The sequence below is a fragment of the Artemia franciscana genome, chromosome 12, assembly GCF_032884065.1.
Source record: "Artemia franciscana chromosome 12, ASM3288406v1, whole genome shotgun sequence".
Taxonomy (NCBI): Eukaryota; Metazoa; Arthropoda; class Branchiopoda; order Anostraca; family Artemiidae; genus Artemia; species Artemia franciscana.
The window spans coordinates 2,205,242-2,221,863 of record NC_088874.1 but is presented as its reverse complement, the minus strand read 5'-3'; the positions used below and the strand labels follow the sequence as shown (position 1 = coordinate 2,221,863).

The 16,622-nt window shown below is 35.3% G+C and overlaps 1 protein-coding gene across 2 annotated transcripts in view; it reads left to right on the top strand.

Moving 5' to 3' along the window:
• Positions 1–3,969: 3,969 nt before the first annotated feature.
• The window catches only part of LOC136033572 (membrane-bound transcription factor site-1 protease-like), a gene marked incomplete in the record, with an annotated part of 67,459 nt that continues 54,806 nt past the window's right edge, over positions 3,970–16,622 (top strand). For both annotated transcript variants that reach the window (XM_065714330.1, XM_065714329.1), the window contains 2 exon segments: positions 3,970–4,237; positions 7,322–7,476. In XM_065714330.1, the coding sequence (XP_065570402.1) occupies positions 4,096–4,237; positions 7,322–7,476 (297 nt within the window).

The following is a 16,622-nucleotide window of genomic DNA, read 5'->3' as shown; positions in this document are numbered from 1 at the left end:
CTGCTCAAAAACTGAGATGGCTAAAAAGAAAAAATATGACATGCTAAGAGAAGAACTTGTTGCGAAACTCAGTGCTGGAATGGTCGGCTGGAAAATCAGACGTGGTAGATTTGGTCCTGAGCTAGCTCGCGTTGACTCTTTTTGCTACTTCCTGGTAAATCAGAGACAAGCAGCCCCCTCCAGGTTTGAAATGGAAAAATAGTCTTTCTGTATTGTATAATAATTTTGATGTACTTTCAAACAAACTTGACGAACTGTATTTTTTAGCAAATTTGCGGAATCCTGGCATAGTTATCCTGACTGAGGTGCTTCCAAAATACTGCCTCGATTCTGAAGCACATTTCTGTCAATTGGGTGGATAAAATATCGTGCACGACAAGCATTCGAAAAGAGGAGTTTGTATTTATGTTTGGTCATCGCCAGAATTCAAATATGTACTAGTTAATATTTCGTTTACTAGTGGATTAAGTGAAGAAATTAGTGTGAAGGTTAAGTTGCTGGGGGTATCCCAAAATGTGAGTTTTATGGGCATAAATCGAAGCCCATCTAGAAGTGAATTTAGTATGTTAAGTGGCGACGACTAACTGCTGAGTTGTCTGTCATACCTTTCGTCCGTTTCCTCGAAAATTCTTGTTTTCGGTGAATTCAATGCGCCCGATATCGAGTGGTCATCCCAAGCTACGTCAGGGACGGACCAGAGTTTTGCATTTAAGCTTGTGCAAACCTTACAGGATAGTTTTTTGTACCAGCATGCTGCTGATCCCACAAGACTCAGAAGTGATTCCACTCCCTTTCCAGGTTATCATTCTATTCAAGGCATTTCCCTGATTTATTTGCTGTTAATTTTTTCTGTTAATTTTTTTTTGTCTTCTTCTTGTCTTTTTCCTCTTTCTCTTTTTTTTCTTTCTTCCTTCATCAGTTGAGTTTCTTTTGTAATGAGTAGCGTGATATGAATGTGGTTTTAATTAGCTGAGGGTTATAACCTCGCTTGCCATTACAAGCTTATTGCCTTTCTTGGCAGGCGAATGGCGAATAGTGTTTGTTTTCTTTTCTTAATAAATGTATATCTCTATAACTCCCCATGTTCTAGACTTGGTGATCATGAAATATCCATATGACCCAGTAGACCTTAGAATGCTGACAACCCTAGGTAAAAGTTCCTGTGTAGTTATGTACAAATCAATGAATGCAAGTTCGGCGTTGAACTCTATTTCTAGTTACAGTAGGGGTCAATACGATAAAATTCAAGACTTTATCCATTTTGTATCTATTGTTGAAGAGCTTCAGTCTAGTAATGCAAATGTGAATGTTACTTTTGAGTTTATCCGAGAGGCTATAAAAGAAGCATGTAAAAGGTTAATTCCACGTTATTACATAACAAAAGGTACAAGAAAAAGAAGACGACTACCAAAATTTGTACTTGATGCTATTAGTGATAAAAATAAACAATGGAGACCGTATATATTGAAAAACAAAACGAAGAATCACGATGTGCGTGTAAAAGGGCTCGGAAACGCGCCGCTCGATTTCTGTGTGTAAATCGGAAATCACTCGAACCGTCAATCATTCCTAGCATTCGAGGGAGCCAAAGAAGTTTCGGAAGTATGTTAATAGAAACAAGGCTGATTCCTCGACTGATTAGTGCATTTTTGATGATCCAGCTACTTTTGAATTAATTAGCGATGATCAGAAAAAGGCTGATGTGTCTAATCAAGTGTTTTCGTCAATTTTTTAAATCTGAATGACATTCATGAAAACAGTCCACCTCATTTTACCGATTTTGATTCAGCAGATAAATTGCCTATCGATGAATCTAATATTTTGTCACAGCAAGTTTTAAAAATTCTTCATGACCTTTACGTTAATAAAGCTCCAGATATATATGGTATTTTTAACGCTTTTCTTGGGAAGACAGCCATGTGTTTAGCTGAACCTCTTCTGTTTTTGTTTAACATTTGTCAATTAAGTGGTAAAGGCCCCTTATCATGGAAAAAAGCGGTCGTAAAGCCACTCTATTAAAAAGGATCTAAGTCCCAATATGCAAATTATCATTCAATCTCAAACACCTTAATGTTTTGAGAGTTCTTGAAAAGGTTATTGTATATTGGATACAGGATTACTTCGAGCGAAACAAATTCTTCGAGACAATTACTTCGAGCATCCGTCACAACAGTGTTTCAGAAAAAAAAAACAATACGCAGTTGCTAGAACTTATAAAAGATTTCCAAAATATGGCTGATTTCGGTTTGAAGTTTAATTGCTTGTATGTTGACTTCATTAAAGCTTTTTTACTTTGTTTGTTGCTTGAAAAATGTGAAAAGTAGGAGCTAGGCAGCAGAACTTTAGCGTGGATTAAAGATTACTTATCAGGCCGTTTCCAGCAAGTTATAGTCGGTAACGCACTTTCAAGTGAGAGCCTGATTTTGAGGGGTGTGCCACAAAGCAGTTGTTTGGGCCCAGTTTAATTTTGTTTGTTTGTCATTGATTTTCCTGAGGTAATTCGTCACTCCATTGTCAAATTGTTTGCAGACGACTTAAAACTGTATACAAGTGTCATCTTCCCGGTAGACATCGCCTTTATGCAGAAGGATCTGAATGATTGGTGTTATATTATTGGTAATCATATAACACCTTATATGATTGGAGTAAATCGAACTCCATGTTCAAGAACCATCAAAAAACGTTTCGTTCTTCATTACTTTTCGAAAAGCTGTGCTTACCATTAGCTTCTTGGTCACCTGTTTCACCTGCGGATTTATTGAGGAATTTAGCTATTCACTTTGATAACCAGTTAGTTTCACAAGCATGTGTTAATAATTTCACGAATGCTAATTATAGTCAGTTTTAGAATATTGTCCCTTTGTGTGTTACCTGACATAGAAACGTGACTCGCGGCAAATTGAAAAGCTTCAACATCGGGCATCAAAGTTTGTACCAAATTTGAGTCATTTAGTGTATCAACACCGACTGCAATGTTTGGGACTTCCTTCCCAGCAGCTTTGATGGGACTGAATCAACCTGATCAATACTCTCCGTATTACGAAGGTTGTTGATAATGTGGAAAGATTTCTTCAAGCTTAGTCACTATTCAGCCAATCGACAAAACTTGTATAAACTCTATCAGCCGCGAGTGCAAAAGAAATAGGTCAATGTAGCTTTAGTAACTGAGCAACAAAACTTGGGAATAGTTTACCTGATGCCGCAGTTTCTACGCAAAAGATGCATATTAGTTGTATAGTTGTTTTGCTGAAGTGTTTTATTTCCCAGTGTTGCTGTTGAATGGTCATTTCTTGTATTTGTACTGTGACAAGCCAATTGTTTTTTCTTGTGCTGAGTAAAATAATAGTAGTAATATATTTAAAAAGGGTCTCTTCACGAAAATTTATTTCCATGTTTATTGATAATTTACGTCACAACAAGAATAGTCTATTGTCGGGCCTCCACAGCTTCAATAATCCCAATAAAGTTTTTAATGAAGTTAATATACCGGTTTTCCTTGTCTGACTTTGTCTATGTCTATCTATCTAAAATCTATCTTCTACTTTGTAGCCGTAAATAAGTTAAACTTTATTTTACTTTCTAAGTAATTCAGCTAAGCTTCTTTAAAAACATACTTTATAGTTGATAATTTAACCTGTCCCGCTATTGTGGACGATGAAAACTTCTTGGCAGTCTATGGACAACACTGTTAAATGTAATTACGGTGTGGGAACCCTGCTAAAGTTTAGAAAAAGTATAAATATCAGAAAAGAAAAGAAAAATGATTATAGAAAAAAGATTAGATTGCTTTTGCATAATCAATAAATCATCTTCAAAAAAATGGCATACACTCGTTTCTCTATTCATTGCTTTTTTCGTTCAATTTTTCTCCAATACTTCCTGCAGTTTTGCCTCAAAATGCAGACTTCCCGTTTCCTCAATTATCGGCATCTACGAACTTATTCACTAGATGACTCTGCTGACGGAAACAGTTCAAAATTCAGGCTCATTGTTCTTTGGCAGCAGGTTTGTCTTGAGATTGAGCAGACATAGGGGGGCACAAAGTCTCATCGTCTTTTAAAGTACCCAAAAATGTGAATTTATCTGTTAAAGAAAATGCGGACATTTATTATAGTATCCATGGTCTTTTTCATATTCAAAATCAAACTGGCAAGATTGGATGAAGTGAATGCTTGTAGCCCGTCTGGTTATGAAAGTGAACTTAAAACTGAGTTCAGCTCATCATTTGTTGAGAATGGTAGGTCCAGTGTGAGAAATTCCTTGTATAATCTACAATTATGCCTATTCAAAAGGAAAAGCTTGGCTAAGCAATTCTGAACAAAAGGAAAGTTAGGCTAAGAAATTCTGAGAACAATTAGCCTAAATAAAATCCTAAATTATCCTACTTAATTATATCAAGTGTTATTCATGTATTTTCTGTTTTTTAATTTCTTTGTCATTACATCTCTTTGAATAAAAGAGTGACTTAATTCAGACAATATATTTATGACAGATTTGGGGGGTTGTGGTGTTAAAGTAAAGCAAAATAATTTTAGAAATGGTGGAAGTAGATTATGAATTTTAAGATTTTTTAGGTACACTTTATGAACAGTCACTCCAGATTGCTAATTTTGTGCTTACTTCTTATAATTTTGTATGCAATTTTGACAATTCATTCCAAGCTCTCACACCAATGGTCTCATATAGCCCCAGGCTATATAGAAACTAACATAAAACAAGAAAATTCTTACTGTGTAATATATTTAATCAGATTATCTTGTTTTTTCTATTATTATCAACATAGGTTATTAACTAATTTAATATAGTTTTTTCATCCAGTATTCAGCACAACCACTCAAGGCAAATTAGAGGTCTGTAAGTCCACACTAGCCAATCTTATGGCAGATTAATAAGGACAAAAAACAACAAACAAATTTATAATCAGGGTTATATATGTCTATCAAGATGAGGAAAGGGGGGGGGTACATTGTCAGGGCAATATCTATTGGGTTGAAAAAGAGCATAAGATAAATTTAATGGTTTAATCTTTTTGGTTTGTTTGTCTTGTATATAGCCTAGGGCAATGTAGAGGGAAGTGGGGATAGGGATTAATTTTCAAAAATGCAAACAAAACCACAAATAGGAGATAAAATCAGCAATCTAGAAATGTCTAATCTGAACTTCTGAAAAGATATCTTCAGAAACAATTAGGGGCTAAAATTACATAATTGTAAGTTATTGCACCTATTCAGATAGAAAAAAAATGAATTTGTCCTTAGGCTATCCATTCAATGGTCCTTCAAATACAATGAGGGAGTTATATTTCCAAATAAGCTGCATCTTAGCATCAAAAAGTTTAAGTTATAAAAACCAATCAAAAGCAAAGCTGCCCTGTGACACCAGCTAGCTAAAATTTTAAGAACTGAAAATGCAAGTTATGTAAAAATTGACCCTGCAACAGTATTTTTTTCATTATTATTATTAATAACTGGTCTTAATTATAATTTTAAAAGGTCTAAAAAAGTCTGAACTATTTATTTAAACTGTTGATTAGCCTACAAAAGTCAGCAAAATTCAAAACTTACTAATTTTGATGGTGTAATCTTTCTAATAGTTGGGTAGATTTGCTTTCTAGATCTTATCAATTCTATGTTACTTGCAAATAATGGTCTAGTAGCTTTTCTACTTCTTATGAATATTAATTAGCTTCTTTAGTAATTAGAAAGCAGAATTAGCTTCTTTTTTTTCCAGCTTGCAAACAATACCATACAATTGCTGATATTCTAACTGCATCCCAGTCTGTCCCCCCTTCCCCCATAGGGCTAGATATACCTGGACTCTTTTCTTACATTGTTTTTCAAAATGTATGATTCTGCTGAGAAATAATGTAATTGAGCTATAATTGTCAGGAATTGGTAGAAATACATTGACCAATTTCAAGTAAAATGCAAGTTTTCTAATAAAACTACCCAAATTCTCAGACACTATTGTAGTTTATGCAAATCTTTAAGAAGAATCATAATCTGTTGTCCTCTTGAATTTGAAAATAATATCTGGTTACCTGTTATTCAATGTGAGTGATATTCTTCAAAAAATAACTATAACATTCATTCAATAACATACAATATAATTAAGATCCAATATCACTTGGAATTTTTCCAGGTATTTTCTGGCTTAGTTTCACAATGGTTTATGATTCTTCTTGGAAACAATAGCCAAATCAAGATAACTATATTTATAAAGCCATGTCCAATATTATGACTTTAGTGTAATTTAGCTGAAGATATACTTTAGTGTAAGGGGCAGTTGGAGAGAGAGCTCATTAGAACTCAAAATGAATAGAAATTATCCTGTATATGGTGCCTACCACTCTTCCACCCCACATATTAGACTAATTTTTTTTTTTCAGCAATGCTTCAAAATGATATCTCTAATAAATGACCTATGTAACAAAAAATGACACCATGCCTTGAGACTGGTAGGGTTTATTTGTGTTCAATTGCTTAAAAAACAACAATTTTAGCCCCAGTGTTTTAAAAGAATTGCAGTGAAAAAACACCTAAAATTACCAGCTGGCTGTGTTTTTGAACTCTAAAATGCTTTCAGGTAACCACAGGTTAAACTTTAGTGTTAAGAGGGGGGGGGTGAGGGGTCAGCATCCTTTTTCATACATAGGATAATTTAAGTTTGTTTTGAATTTTAATTTTGCTCTTAACTTTCTTTTGATTTTTATTTTTTTTTTTTTTTTGTTCACAGAGGTGTCAATTATTCCTGCCCATTTCTTCCTAGATTTTAAAGAATACATTTTTGTGGGTTATTTACTTTTTTGGTATTTTTATTGAAGAAATTGAAACAAAAAGGACAATCCCCCCTCCCCTTAGATTCAAAATGCCATCTGTAACTTTTGTGAATTCACTCTACAGGTTGTTTATCCAAAATGGGGATCTGGTTTGAAATAAAAACATGTAGCTCTTTATAACACCTGTAAAAGTGAAACTAGGCTAGCATTCATGCCAATGAAATAAGACCTTTGACCAACTGTTTGGTACAATAAATTAAATTGAATATTTTAAAATAAAGAAAACAAAAACAATGCTCTCTTAGGATTCTAAGAATTTATTCAATATTTTGTAAGAAACTATAAACTACAATTGCTTTTTCAGTAAGAGTGTGAGGAAAATTTCTGCAATTTAAACACAAACAGAGAGTGCAACTTTCAATCAAATTGAACTTAAATTTGCTAATTACAAAAGTAATAAAGTGGAATAAATTTTTTGTAGTTGGTCCATTTTTTTTAATCTTGATTAGGCTATTTTTATGAATTGTATTTTTCTTGTTTCAGAGTATATAGTCACTTTCAATGGATACCATGCTTCAAAAGTCCGAAGGAAAATCATTGAAGATGCCCTCAGCTACTCTAATGGTTCATTTGGTTGGAGGATTATTGGAAGAAATAATGCAGCTACCATGTACCCTAGTGACTTTGATGTGGTAATGGTATGAAAAAATGCAGCTAATAGGCTTATATATATATACAAACAGCATATCTATGCTGTTTGACCTATGTGATTGTATGGATGAGTAGGGTTAAGGCTTCATTCAAGTGTTGGTCTATATTAATTACTAAAGTAGGAAAACAGTCTTCCTTTTCTCCTTCTGTCTCTCTTTTTTTTTTTTTTTTTTTTATGTGTTTGTGCTGTTGCATTGGTGATTTCTCTTTTCATATATATATATATATATATATATATATATATATATATATATATATATATATATATATATACAATACTGATACAATCAGTATTTTAACCATATGAGTTAACTGTTTTAAAATTTGCTTTAGCAAGTAAGTCACTTAGCTTAAAATGAACTGTTTATTTTAATCATGGAGGACCCCCTATGTGAATTGTTATTGAGGATAAGAGACCTTGGCCTAAAGTCCTACATTTTAGAAGTGGGGCTCACTTTTTACTGCATCACATGCTTGCTTCCACATTTCAGCAACATCTAAGTGGGCCCCAATTGATCATTTATAGCTTAGGGCCCCACAGTTTTTTCCCAGGCTCTAGTAGTCTATTAAAAATCAAAGGATTATACTAATTTGATTGCTCCAAGATATCATCTCCTGCTTTTGTTTTAAGATTGTTTTTTTTATACATTCAGATCATTGAATCCCTTTGTTGTCAAACACATTTGGTCCTCAGTTTTATCGATTATGAACAACCTTTCGATTCTATTGATAGAAGAGCATTAGCAAAGGTCTTATCCTTATATGGTATACCAGAAAAATACACTAAAGTGATTTTTGCTATGTACAAGAATAATACTGCTGCAGTTAAGGTAGGAAATGAGGTTAGAAACTGGTTTTGTATTAAATCAAGAGTTAAGCAGGATTGTGTTTTATCCCCCTTTATATGGATCATTTTGATGGACTTCGTCTTAAGGAGGACAGGAAAGGCAATTGGAGACCATGGAATCAAATGGGGAGGAAAAACGCTCCTGGACTTAGATTATGCTGATGATTTAAGAATATTAGATGAAAGTGTGAGCAAAATGAATGAATTTTTAGAGGTTTTGCGATTTCAGGGTGCTAGAATAGGCTTGAAAATTAATTGTTAAGATGACTATGTCACTAAGGCTATGAATAAGTGAAGATGAAAAGGTGACGTTGGGCGACGAAAAGATTGATCAGGTTGGCAGCTTCATTTACCTTGGTAGTATTATTAGTAAAGACAGTGGGAGCAGTGAAGATGTTAAAAGTAGAATAGCTAAGGCTCTGGGTGTTTTTTCACAGTTAAATAAAGTTTGGTAGAATAGGAAGATAAGTCTGAAAACCAAGATTAGAATATTGGAAGCTACTGTGATGACAGTAGTCAAATGTGGCTCTGAAGCATGGGCGCTCCAAAAAGCAGACGGAAATTTACTAGATGTTTTCCAGAGAAATTGCCTACGGATTGTTCTGGGTACCCGGCTGACTGACTGTATTTTAAACAGTAGGTTGTACAAAAAATGTTGTTCAATCCCGCTTTCTAGGGCTATAATGAAAGAAAGCTTGAGATGGCTAGGCCACATTCTGCAGATGAAGGATAACAGATTGTCCTTTTTGGCCAACCGTCTTGGGGTACACAGAAAGCAGGTCGTCCTTGTCTGGGCTGGGAGGATGTCATAAATAAAGATTTAAAGGAAATGGGAACTTCCTGGGAGAGTGTAAAGAGGGAGGCTTTGAATAGATTAGGTTGGAGGAGGAGCATGTGTAGCTGTGTTGCCCTCAGGCGGCTTCGTGCTGCAGTGAGTTATTAGTAGTAGTATTTATTTTAATGGTTTCTTTTTTAATCACAATCCAAAGGTAGAACCATACACGCGTTATCATATACCCCTTGCAAGACTCTATGGCTGAGAATGCAGGAGAAAGAAAAAAACTCACTAAAAAGAGTAATGAAGTCCACCACTGATTACCCATCAAAAAACCAAGTCAAAGCAATGAGAAAGATCATGAAGGGAATGGACAATTTTTATTTGTTGGTCAGTTTATTCAGGGGGTGGGTTGTATAAACTCATTATGGGACTAAGAAAAATACTTCATGTTTGTTTTGTCACAGTACATCAAAGTTGAGTTGAATGTGTCTCTGTTCATCTAGACTTTTGTGTGCAGAGAAATAAAATATTGTAGTTCTATTGGCTGTATTCACCTATTATTTCTTGATGATTTCTTTGTTCTGTTGAAGTTGTTCAAATTTATTGTTCTTCCTCAGATTAGTTTGAAGGACCCTTTTCGTTTTGTCTGTTTATCACCACAATTAGGAATGGTGTTGCTGCCCCTGAAACCCCTTAACGGTTATTGCATAATTTGCGCTTTACTAAAAACTAAATAGAACTCTCGAGATCCAATCTAATGCGCCACCTTCCAAGTTTTTACAACCACAGCAGGGATTGTGCTGAGTCACTTATTTGTTGCTTTTCTCATGCCAAGTTGCTTTTTGTCACTTTTGGATGGAAAAATTCATTTCTTTCACTTTTTAAAAACTCTTGAAATGAAGTCTGACTACAGTTTTTCCATTGTATGTTGATTAACTAACAATTTAAAAAAGATAAAGCTAAAATTTTTAATAGAAAGAGGCAAAAGAGATTGAAACCTCTTTCCTCTGGATTCCTTTCTATATTTTCTGTTTCATTGTAGCCTATCTTGAATGGTTTATGCTCAAGTTCGGCCCTAGGTTTTAGCCTATTTTGGATACTTGTCTAAATAGACTGAAATATAATTTTATATGTTACAGGTTATAGTTCGCTCTGTTGTTCTTAGGACGAGCAAAACAAATTTGATTCTTCATTATTGAAAAAATAAAACCTTATCAGACCAGTTTGCAGCAAAATTAGTGTGGTTTTGGTCTTAGATGGATAGGAAGGTTTTTGACCTGCATTTGACGACAGCTTTCAGTGTCCAACGCTAAGGCTGATCTTGTACACAAGTTGATTAAGTGCATATCTGAGCATTGTTTGCCTTTAGAAATTTTTTCAACTCTCAATTCTGATGGACCTAATATAAGCTAGAAAGTAGTCAAAACTCTTGATGAAAAGAAAAGGATTTCTTGTAGTGGAAGTGGCTTGGTGAACATAGGGGCTTGTAAAATCCACTCTACACACATTGCATTCAAGAAGGCTATTGAACAGCTGGTTAATAATTCCTTTCGGGTAGTCATTTCGTTGTGGTTCTTCCTCCAAGAATGGAGTAGAAGACCAGAGGACCTGCAGAAAATCCCGGAAGAAAAGAGGTTGACAAAACGCGTACTGATAAAGCATGTCTTGACACGCTGACTTACACTTGGCCCAGAAGCAGATCCACTTCTAGAGCAGTGTGAAAATCTGAGATGGCTTGGTCCTCTATTTGGAGATTGTGAAACTTCTAAAGGGAAGATGATGAGGGCAGAACTGCAGTTCATTTCAGACAGTTATGCAGTCTTTTCCAATTTGACTGCCCACCTCTCAACATGACAAACTCTTCATCCACTTGCTTATTAATAAGTTGAAGTCAGTTGGTGTAGCATTTGGCTGACAAATTTCTCAACAAAAAGTGGTTATTTGTCTTTGCTGAGTATTTGACAATATCAACATTAAATGACAGAAATCTGTACACTCTGCTTTCAGACGATCTCTTTAGTGAAGCGGTATGAAGCATAGATGAAACTCTGCAACAGAATTTTTTGCCAAGAGTAAGGGGTGACGTGATGGCTCCAGCCTAATATTTGCAACAAAAATAAATGCACTGTGTGATGAAACTGCTTTGTTTTTTTCATTATTCAACTCCCTGATGCCAAGAAAATGTTCCAGCTGCCACAGCAGTCTATTTGGTCTGGCTAAACTACTACTTATGGAATGGATAAAGCCAGACGCTACATGCATTAAACCTAAATTGCTGGACTTTGAGAAAAGACGTCTATGGCGTCTGAAGCCAGACGCTATACACAATAAACCTAAATTGCTGATCTTTGAAAAAGCAGGTCTATAGCATCTGAAGCCAGATGTTATACGCGACGAGCCTAAATTGCTGGACTTTGAGAAAACTTGTCTATAGCGTAAGAAAAGAAGATAAGATATTTTTAATTTCCAAAAATGACTGTCACAAGCCCCAAAGGACCAAATTTGCATTTCGGAATCATAAAACCAAAAAAAATAAAAAAATAGCACAACAACTAAAAAACTGGCTAAACAATGCCAAAAACAACAAAATCAGAAAGGCAAAGCATTTCATTAGTAAAAAAAAATCATAAAAAATTAAGTAGAAAAATGTCAGAAAATTAAAAAGGTAAAAATTAAAACAATACTAAAAAAGAGTGAGATAAATTTAACATTAAAAAGGTTTAAAAGAGAACATGTAAACAAGGGGCAGGGAACAAAAGAATCCAGCGAACATACAACTTGGGTATCACCTGTACCAAAGAAAAAAAAAAGAAAGCTAGCGGTTTATTTTATCATTAACGAAGGGGACAAAGGTTTTTTCATACCTGGAGGTTAAGCAAACGATGGGGACAAGATAGGAACGGGTTCAGAAACAGTACTGGACAAGCGGTGTCTGGGTAGGGAGTGTCTTTTGGGGGAAGTGTTTTCCGTGTGAAGGTTTATTATTGCATCTTTTTTTGCAAAACGGAGGCACAACGCTCCTCTCCTGTGCTCAAGAGTTTCCGGCTTGGCCTTTTTTAGAAGGAGCGAGTACTGTACCTTAACTTCTTTAAAAGTTGTTCTTAGGGATCTTTTTTTAATGGATTCAATTTTTTCTGATTCATCACGGGAGATGCCGAACTGGACAAGCATTAATAAAATTTCGAGCGGTTTACTCTCATGTCTAAGACCGCAGCGTTATCTGCAATATCGTTGAGGATACTCATAGGGTTCCCTTCTAAGTTTCGGTAGCAGGTTTTAAAAGCCGTTAAAGTCAACCACAAATTTCCATCTGTCTGGAAATTCCTTAGCGAGGCTATTTACAATAGCAGAAAAAAGAAGGGGACCTATGAGAGTAACTTGGGTTACACTATTGTGAACAGGGAGGGGGCTGGAATAATGATTCTGATATTTGTCTACTTGTGATCTCTTTAATAAATAGGAGGCAACCCATTTAACCAGGAAAGAATCAATATCAGTTACAAGTTTCTCAACTAAATATTGTGGTTAACAAGGTCAAATGCTTTTTGAAGGTCAATGGAAATTAAATTTGGCCAGCAATTAGGTTTTTTGAGAATGTTTTCAGTTGAGTCAATAATAAAAACAAGGTAATGGGAAGTAGGAGTGGATTTCATGTTCTCGAACTGTCCCGAACAATCTGCAAGCAATCCTTCAAATAGACTTTGAGAAAGCAGGTCTATAGCGTCTGAAGCCAACTTTCTACGTGATGAGCCTAAATTGCTCGACTTTGAAAAACCATGCCTGTAGCGTCTGAAGCCAGACGCTATACGCGATGAGCCTTAATTGCTAAACTTTGAGAAAGCAGGTCTATAAAGTAAGATAAGATATTTTTAATTTCAAAAAATCTCTATCACAAGCCCCAAAGGACTGAATTTGCATTTCGGATTCATAAAACCAAAAAAAAATCATATAAATAGCACAACAACTAAAAAACTGGCTAAACAATGCCATAAACAAAAAATCAAAAAGACAAAGCATTTCATTAGTCAAAAAAATTAAATCGTAAAAAATTAAGCGGCAAAATATCAGAAAGTTAAAGAGGTAAGAGCTAAAACAAAACTAAAAAAGAGTGAGATAAAATTACGCGGCAAAATGTCAGAAAGTTAAAAAGGTAAAAACTAAAAGAAAACTAGAAAAGAGTGAGACAAAATTAGCGTTAGAAAAGGCTTAAAAGAGAACATATAAACAAGGGGGAGGGAACAAAAGAATCAAACGAACATACAACTTGGGTATCACCAGCACCAAAGAAAAAAAGAAAGCTAGTGGTTTATTTTGTCAGTAATGAAGGAAACAAAGGTTTTTTCATACCTGGAGGTGAAGCAACGGACGGGGGACTAGATAGGAACGGGTTTAGAAACAGTACGTGGCAAGCGGTGTCTAGATAGGGGGTTTCTTTTTGGGGAAATGTTTTCCGTGCGAAGGTTTATTATTGCATTTTTTTTTCTCCAAAACGGAGGCACAACGTTCCTCTACTGTGCACAAGTGTTTCCAGCTTGGCCTTTTTTAGAAGGAGCGACTTTTTTAGTATGGTACCTTAGCTTCTTTGAACATTATTCTTAGGGCTCTTTTTTAAATGGTTTCCATTTTTTATGATTTATCACGGGAGATGCCAGGATGCAAAACTGGACAAGCATATTCAAGATGCGGGCGGACAAAGGAAGTATAGATCCTTAAAGAATGGGAAGGGGGTGTGTTAAATTTATTCAAGAGATCATGAGGAGAGACATGGTCGCGTTTGCTTTATGGACAATATCTTTAACGTGGATATCCCTCTTTAAGTTAGAGGAAATTCTAACCCCAAGTAATTTAAGGGAAGACACAGAAATATCTAGGGGGATAGGGTTGGGGGAAAAGGGCAAAGTCTTAAGGAAACATATTGGCACTATCATATATTTATAGTGGTTTACTCTCATGTCTAAGACCGTAGCGTCGTCTGCAATATCACTGAGGATACTCATAGGGTCGCTTACTAAGTTTGGGTGGCAGGTTTCAACAACCGTTAGGTTATCCACAATTTTCCGTCTGTCGGGAAATTCCTTAGCGAGGCTATTTATCATAACAGAAAAAAGGAGGGAACCTAGGAGAGTACCTTGTGGTACTCCACTGTTGACAGGGAGCGGGCGGGAATAATGATTCTGATAGCTGACCACTATCTTTTTGATAAATAGGAGGCAACCAATTTAACCAGGAAAGAATCAATATTGAAATCAGTTACAAGTTTCTCAACTAAAATATTGTGGTTAACAAGTTCAAATGGTTTTTCAAGGTCAATAGAAATTAAATTTAGCCAGCTATTAGGTTTTTTGAGAATTTTCTAAATTGATTCAATTAGAAAAACAAGGCAATGGGAAGTAGAAGTGGATTTCACATTCCAAAATTGTCTCAGGTCAGTATAAAGTAGGATTTTCTCCTTCAGCCAATCTGCAAGGAATCCTTCATATATACTTTGAGAATGTGGGAGTGAGTGAAATAGGACGAACCTCTTCAAAACCAGGTTTTCTGTCTTTTTTTTCAAGGAGTTATGAAATCTTGTTTCCAAATCTGCGGATATTGGTCAGACTCAGTAATGTCATTGGAAATAACAGACAAGGGCTTTGAGACAAACTCACTGAAAGCACTAATAAGAGGAACGGCATATCCGAAGAGCAGACAATTGTTTTTCGTAGTTTCCCAATTTTTATTTCGATCTCAGACGGAGATATGGAGGGGAAAGTAGGTGGGAGAACATCAGTAGGCAATTGATAAGATAATGCCGGAAGGCTCTGGACGATGGAAGCAAGGAACTTGTTCAGATTATTAGCAGTAACTTATAGGGATTCAGGTAGATTGAAATCAAGCTGGTCTAGACTCCTACCACACAACTTTTTCACCTCGGAATGTCAATTTTTTGGTTTATTGGTAAACAATTCTTTGACCATGTTCTTGTAGTAGGATGGGATTGACGTATTTCCTTTTTAATTGCTTTTCTTAGTTTATTAGCTTCATCCAGTTTACCATTTCTGAAAATATTCAACATTTTTCTAATTAGCGCTTTTATGGGTTGATTAATCTATGGAAAGAGATTAGATATTTATCGTTTACCTTTTTGTGAAAGCTAATGATTTTTCATCAAGATCGTGCAAATTATAAATATCAGACAAATCCTCAGTGCTCGGTCACATTCCAAAAGAAATAAGACCAGTATTTTGAAGGGGGTGGAAAGAGTCATAAGTTACTGAGAATGTATGCTTAAAATTAAAAGAGGGGGACAGGAGGAGGGAAAAATGATAACTCCCACCCAATGGAGGCTTTGCTGAGGGTGGAATGTAAAAATTATTCAGATTAGTTAGAATGACATCTAGAGAGGTATTTCCCCTAGTTGTTGGTATTTTAACTATTTGCTTAACTTTTAGAGAGGAGCAAATTGAATTCATTTTAAGTTCATTGGCGTCACCAACCAAAAAAAGTCTGGTGTTTGGGTACTTAGAGATAGTAAAATCAGCGCTCTTGTGCAACTGCTGGAGAAATTTGCGTTTTGCATTAATATTTTGGTTTAGCGAGTAATAGAAGACAGCTATTGCAATGATATCATAGTGACGGGGGATTACTTTAGGTCTAATACTTAGCCAAAGGATTTCATCGTACTCAGCTAAATTAGGAACCGGAATAATTTTAGGGAAATGTTACATTTAGTAAAAAAAATTTGACACCACCTCCTTTTTTTCCAAGTGGGTGATCCAAAGGACGGAGCTTAGTAAATTCTGAATAATTTGACAACCGAAGAAACCTTTGGTCATCAGACTGAACCTCTGTAACAGCTGTAACGTCAGTTTGATTTAATTCTGATAACACCTTGAGTTCAGTAAGTTTTTCCAAATTAAGGCTTTTAGCGTTAGTGATTAAAATCTTGGAAATTTAAAGTGACTGAGGAACCGTGACTATCGTTGAGTTCCAGTAGTACTGGGGGCGTGTTTTAAATTTGGGCTGTGGGATGGTGCGTTTTATATTTGGGGCGGGCTATTTATTACAGCATAATTTTCGCATGCAGGAACTCTCAAACCAGTGTCACATTGGTAGGATACCCACGGAGAATAAAGTGGAAGGAATGGGGGAAATGTTTCCTGGTGATACGAGAAGAAGTTCAAGTTCTATTTATTTTCATAAAATAACAAAAACAATATCCCAAAGGGCTCAAAGGCCCGTTATTTGGGAAACGGCATACAATAAATAAAGAATCATAAAACTTGTCATAAACATACTAACCAACATCTAAATATAAATATGTAAGGAAAAGAAATCAACTCACCGGCAGTCCCCACGAAACAGCGACCCTCACATCACCCGACAATAAAATACAAATTAAAATTCTCGCGTCATCGAGGATACAACACCAACAAAACAACAACCAAAAAAGAAAAAAAAATTTTAAATAAACCATAAGAAACATTTAATAAGAAGCCTTTAATAAGAAACTTTTCATCTGTCTCTTA